Here is a 6798-nt window from a genome sequence, read left to right as displayed (position 1 = left end):
AGTCACAGATAATTAAATAGGAGTTATTTACACTCGTTTTCCCTCCTCTGCCTCTCTGGCGTTTTTATCATTTCTCTCTCCTTCTCTTTGTACAGTACTACACGCAGCCAGACCTTGTCAAAGTCTGGCTGACACCAGCAAAGGCCTGTAGAAGTATAATAACTTGAAAAGGGGAAAAAAAACGAGACAGTTATGAGCTCACATCAATGTCAGACCCTCATTAAACAATCACACAGAGCATCTACACAGCACTAATCCCCGTGTGCGCCACAAAATGCCTCAGCACTTCCAAACACAGAGCAAAAGACAAACGAGCAGATGAGGATTTGCCTGAGCCAGGTTTGAAGAATTCAGCTGCCTAATGTCAGCATTATATATTTACTCTGGAGTCAGGCAAACAGCAGCTTTTCAACACGGGGATGAATTAGACCCCGCCGCAGAGCTATGGCGTCTATTACAGGCCTCAGAGGCTCTATAAATCACAGGATCACAGGGGCATGTGGGGTCCGCTCCTCCTCACTCCTCCTCAGCCCCTATCAACCCCATCCTGGAGGTTTTGTTTGGCTGCTGTTCCAGCCAAACCCACTGCTTTGATACAGCCATGGAGAGGCATGGAAATGCCCCCAGGGCCAGTGGGACCTGGACATGCTGAGAAGCCTCTTTAACGGGAAAGCTGTCCCCTTAAAATATCCACAACAGGAAACAGCCATCAGTCATCGACACGCCAAAACAGCTGTTACCAGCCTACATCAAGGGGACACATGAAAGGAGCTGCTCCCTGTTGTTTGAGCCCTCCCTTGTTTCATTCTCTCGCTGCCTTTGTCTGGCTTTTCCCAGTGCCCTCCTCTTTGGTCTCCTTTTAAACGCCCCCCTTCCTTATGCAACCCCACCCACACTGCAGCAACTTACCCACTCACCCTTTTAACAAGTGGATGACTGTGTGATAAACAAGAGCACAATCGGAAACCTCACAACTTAACTGGCAGTCTGCACTGTTAAAAATGTCTGCGATCCCCTTTAAGCTCTCAGCGTTATACCTTTAAATCTCCCAGTGAGAAAGCAGTTGTTATGCGTCACCTGTTTATGTGTCTCGTCCCGAGGTGGCGACAGACAGTTTTAAACAAGCAGACGGATTCAAAAGAAGATTGTACAGCACTTAGCCCGGCGGCGCGCACGTTTGTGTTCACATATTCTTGGATCTCTGCAGGTCATTGAAGCGTGAGTGGCAGTGTGTGGGTGATGAGTGACGACTAAGCCTAATGATGACAGATCAAACAGTGACTGTGTTGAGTGAGGCTGAAGTGACTTCATCCTCATCATGCTGCCTTTCCTCTCAGCTGCAGATAAATGGGAGCAGCCATTATAATCAAGAAGCAGGCTGATGGCAGTACAGTTTGATAAGGCCAGCCTGTGTTGGGAAATGTCAAACAAGTTTACCTATTAAATCTCAGAAAAAAGGCTTACTCTGGTTTTCTTTAGCCACTAATCAATGATCTGTGACGCTTATTTAAACAGATTAAATACAACCGTTCTGTAATATCTTGGATTATGGATCAGATAGTTCAAACCAAGCGACCAGATTCGTTGAAGAGGCGTTCCAAGGATGGAAATCCCCATAAAGCATAGCCTGTTTTTTTTTTTGTTTTTTTTTAAATGGAAAATGAAATTAAGTTACTGGGCTTATGCTAATGTGGCAACCAAGGAGAAATGCCATTGTTTTTTTCTTCTTCTCTGTTTTACGCTAATGTAGCCTATGCTCTGAGAGAAAACTTTTAAAGTAGTGTGGTTGGAAATGTTAAAAAATACGAAAAATAAAACATATCATTGGAGTTGTCTTGGAGTGTGTGACAGTAAATGTAAAAACTGAAGATATCATTTACAGCAAAATACATAATGACTGAATCATGTGAATTTACTTTATGCTGGAAAAATTTAATTAAGACTAGCGGCAGTGCTATTTTGGTCGCTATTAATACAATAAAGCCATTAACATACCAGCAATGCCCACAGACAATCAGTTATTATTTTAAATTAAATGCATGTTTACAAGATCAAGTAGATACATAGTAGAAAACTATGCAGTCACATTGACCATTGCTAGGAATATTAGTGTTTTGTCTCATAGTGTATAAAACTTACCCTTAATTTCCCTGTTTAAACTGTTGTCAAATCTGTGTTACAGAGTTTATATCTTTTATGTGTAGTTTGCATGTGCTTTATGGAGGTCACTGACACAGATTTCCACGCATAGGGCCTACATTACAGCCCGGGTATGAGGGTGAGGCCAGGAGATAGACCGCGCCCCCTCCCCTTGTCCCGCCTCTCCTTATGAGTGCGGGCACTTGTGATTGGATAGCGGCTCATCGCTTTGAAATCCCTCCCCTCACGTCGCTTGTATGTGGAGGAAGTGAGGTAGTGTGAGGCTGCTGCAGAGGGAGAGCGATACACACACCGGAGGACCATCACACACATCATCTTCTGCGGGGATATTCCTTCACTTGCCCCGTATTTTTGATGAGCAGTGACTGCTAATGGTGCTTTGGTTTTTGACTTCTCTTTTTTCAACTCTGGCTAAAGGAATATTTAGGAGTAATTAGCGGGTGATATTGAAGAGCCCGATAAAGGATGACATTTCGGCGATTTGTTCTTCTTTAGAGACAGTTTGGGTCGGACACGGAGGACGCGCACTGCGCTCATGCTCCTTTTGGATTACGGCACTCTCTACTGTTGAATCTAACATCATGAAACGTGCTGGTAAATGAATCTCAATTCTGCGTCCACTCGTTACACGCCGTCGTCCCTTCTCGCGTCCCGATCCAGATGAGAGATCCCCCCGGTGGACCTGAACCGCTTTTACGCAGCCAGTCCCCGGAGCGCAGCGCCGCCGACGCTAGCGGCTACCCACACCGTTCAGGAGCGGAGAGACCGTCCGTTTCCACACCCACGTCTTGTCCCTCTCCCTCGGATCCCTCGCGTCAGGCTAAAAGGCTTCCCATCCGGATCGTAAAGATGTTGACGGCGCACAGCGGCCACTTGCTGCACCCGGAGTATCTCCAGCCCCTCACATCCGCGCCAGTCAGCATTGAAGTAAGTGAAAACAACAAAAATTACATTTTATCCAACATCTGTTGGAATCACCATATGACATTATCTTTCCTCTGTTAACCAGGTAATATATAGCACATCGCGATGGTTGCTGTTGGTGTTATTCTGACAAAAATGTCAGCACATGCGCCATTTTACGCACAGCGATTTATTGGGAAGTTTGCAAGATACCAGAGTTGCAAGAAACCAGAAATGTAAAATTATTGTAGCGAACGTACTGCTTTAGGAGTAATATAATCAGTTTATTTTTGGGTATATAATTAAATGTTCGCTGTATTAAATCTTTAAATTGGCTCTTTATTTCTTCAATTTAATTCAGTTCAGTTTTATTTATTTAGCGCCAAATCACAACAAAAGTCATCTCAAGGCACTTTTCATAAAGAGCAGGTCTAGACCATACTCTTTGAAATATAGTATTTATGGAGAGAGACCCAACAGTTCCCATCATCCTTCTTTTCTTTCTTTTTGTTTCTCTTAAAATTTTCACTTTTCATCCTCTGACTTTCCATAGTCATGTCAAATATAAAGAAACAAAGTAGGGTTGATGTGGACATGACTAGATTAAGTGTATTATTTGCTCATGTAATTGTCGCACATTGTAATTATATATAACTGTGTGTTTGATAGTTTCAGTATGTCCTCTAATGCCATTATTGAATTACCTTAAAAAACAAACAGTTTGTTCACCTTCTTGCTCTCTTTTTCCTGCTCAGCTGGATGCCAAGAAGAGTCCTTTGGCTCTGCTGGCTCAGACCTGCTCTCAAATTGGCAAACCAGACCCCCCCTCTTCTTCCAAGTTGGCCTCCCTCTCCTCTGGCAGTCTGGGAGACAAGGAGTCCTCCAGCCGGTCATCCAAGCCTGGAGAGCAGCACCAGTCGTTGGAGGACAAATCCAGTTTCAAGCCTTACTCCAAGTCATCAGGTGACTGTCGTAAGGACGTTCTAGTGACAAAGGGGCCTTCAGATAAAGCAGCTTTCAGGGTGCCAAATGGAAGCTCCAGCGGTGGCAGTGCTTCGTGTCCATCCTTTCCTCCTCATTCCCAGTCTCCCAGCTCCAGCTCTCCTCCACTGCACACTCCAAGCCAGCCCCACAGACAAAGCCATTCCCCCTCCACGCAGCCCCCCCCACACTCTCAGGCCCCGCACATGGACAACAAACCTGGGAGCTCAGAGCAGGCCAGCTCGGACACTAACAGCAACAGTGCTGGCAAGAAAGACTCCGACGCAGCTAAATCAGGGATGGATGGGGCTCAGTTAGCCAATTCCAGCCACATACGGGCCAGCGCCAACTCCAGCAATGCCAGCTCCGCCAGCAGCCCGCGGCCGGAGAGCAAGGCTGACCCACAGGCCTCTTCACAGCCTGGCTTGGGCTCTGGGCACATCGCCCCCGTCTCCCCTTTTAAGCCAGGACATTCTGTCTTCCCCTTGCCTCCTGCTACCATGGGCTACCATGGCTCCATTGTGGGGGCCTACGCTGGCTATCCCTCCCAGTTTGTTCATGGTTTGGATCCTACCAAGTCTAGTTTGGGGTTGGGAATTCCAGGGAAGCACCCCAGCTCCAGCCCACTCACTGGAGCCTCTCCTCCATCTCTGATGCAGGGCTTATGTCGGGACCCGTACTGTCTGACTTACCCCAATTCACCTCACCTGGGAGGCAGTAACTGCTCCACCTGTGTCCATGACCCCTCAAGCCTCAAGTCTGGTTTCCCCCTGGTTTATCCCTCACATCATCTCCACTCCTTGCACTCCAGCTCCTTGTCCTCCAGCACCACCCCGTCCTTGTCTCACCCTCTCTACACTTATGGTTTCATGCTTCCCAATGAACCACTGCCCCACGCCTGTAACTGGGTGTCTGTTGGAGGTCCCTGTGACAAGCGTTTTGCCACATCAGAGGAGCTCTTAGCCCACTTGCGTACCCACACAGCCCTGCCTGGGATGGTTGACAGTAAGCTGTTGTCAGCCTACCCATCATCAGTTTCATCAACAGCCTCCTGCCACCTCCACCTTCCCCCACCCAGCAGCCCAGGCACTCTGCCCAGCTCCTTCTCCCTCCGAGGCTCCCCTGGGTTGGGCCTAGCCCGCTACCATCCCTACAGCAAATCCCACCTGCCTGGAGCCCCAGGACTTCCCATGCCATCCATCCCGTCCTCTTCAGCCTATTACTCCCCCTATGCCCTCTACAGTCAGAGACTGGGCTCAGCCTCAGCCCTTGGATACCAGTGATACCAGAAATAGCGTTGACGCCCACAGATTGTAGGCACCAGCTTGGACTCTTCAGAGCAGCCCTGAAGATGGATTCTTGAGACTGGGGTCATCACCAGTACAGGGCTTCACGCCTGCCAGGACTAGCACCTGTTAGCCTCAGGATTGTGACTGGTGCTGTGATGGATTGTCAGCAGCACAGAACCAACAGACTTTAGTGATTAAAGATGGTGGAAAGCAGAGCTTGAAAATTATGAACTTGTGGGATTATTTCAGCAGTTTTGATTTTGGTTTTTCGATTTGTTCTTCTCTATATCTGTCTCCCAGAACTGAACATCTGTATTTATTTTTCACTCAAGCGCTTGGTATTCAACTCTGGGGGGGGGGGTTTTGCTGTCAAAATAAATTGTTCTTAAGTATTCTAACTGAAAAAGAATGATTTAAGTATAGTACCATTATGCCTATCATACACTCTAAAAATAAAAATCTTGCACCACGATGAAGATGGACTTTGAGGCTTTATTCTGGGGACCTCTTTTTATCTCCTTTCCTCTCTGCTGATGTTTTTTTCCCCTCTTATTCTACCGCATATTCAAATTCTGGAGAGTTGCATGTCCATGAGAATTATCTTGAACAATGCCATTATTTTTATTTGTAAATAGGCTAAGATGTAATATTTTTTCAAGCTTACTTGGGATCAGCAGGTTGGGGCCATGGATGCAAATGGTACAAAGATAACGTAAATAAAAACAATTACTGATGGCTGTGCTGTCCAACCAACAGGAAAAGGTCTTATTTTGTTAAATAAATGATTCGTGATTTTGACTTGTTTTTTCCTCGTTGATTACTATATATAGTACCATCCTTTGTCACAAATGATGCAGTAAATCTTGCCTGGCTGCTGCACTCCACTTATCTTGGCCTATCTATCATTACGGCTGTTACAACCACGCTATATGTGGCTTTGTGTAATATTTCATGGCTCATATCAGTTGACAGGGCTGTCCCGAGGAGGGCAGGCTGGGTCACATTAGCCCTGTTAGCTAGTCTCTGAGGATTTTCATCCCTCCTCTCTCCATCACCCACATTGCTTTTGTTGTTGCGAGTGCAGCTTTTAATTGCTGATTCTTGTTTGCAAGACCTGAAAATAGCCTCCTCAGCAGAGTGGATGGCTGTGTGGAGGGGTTGCTGGGTCACTGGGACTTCAATAATGACCTAAGGGAGATGTCGACCCAGGATCTCCTCACGGTCTGACGGATTGGCCTGCAACACAAAGGCCAGAGCTGACAATGGGAGGCGGTTAATAGAGAAATATTCATCACAGTCCTGACACCTCCCCTGAGGAGAGCGGGCTCTCTTACAGGAACTACAAACACAGAGGCCTACGTCCTGATGTGAAGAGCCATTTTCTTGCTGCTCTCTGCTGCCCTGTGGTTTACTGAAGTCAGCATTCTCGACTCAGAGCTGTTAGAAACTAATTCGAAGAGAAGGA

At 46.6% G+C, this 6798-nt stretch overlaps 1 protein-coding gene across 1 annotated transcript; it reads left to right on the top strand.

Annotated features, from left to right (window-relative positions):
- Positions 1-2404: 2404 nt before the first annotated feature.
- On the top strand, positions 2405-5805 carry znf703 (zinc finger protein 703). Its single transcript, XM_018669753.2, has 2 exons — positions 2405-3087; positions 3819-5805. Exons 1-2 carry the CDS (start codon positions 2821-2823, stop codon positions 5325-5327), a joined length of 1776 nt encoding a protein of 591 aa, XP_018525269.1. The 5' UTR covers positions 2405-2820; the 3' UTR covers positions 5328-5805.
- The last annotated feature ends 993 nt before the right edge of the window (positions 5806-6798 follow it).

This window comes from Lates calcarifer, linkage group LG13 (genome assembly GCF_001640805.2).
Source record: "Lates calcarifer isolate ASB-BC8 linkage group LG13, TLL_Latcal_v3, whole genome shotgun sequence".
Lineage (NCBI taxonomy): Eukaryota > Metazoa > Chordata > Actinopteri > Centropomidae > Lates > Lates calcarifer.
Note: the sequence above shows the minus strand (reverse complement) of the source record. Positions and strands in the feature narration are given on the sequence as shown.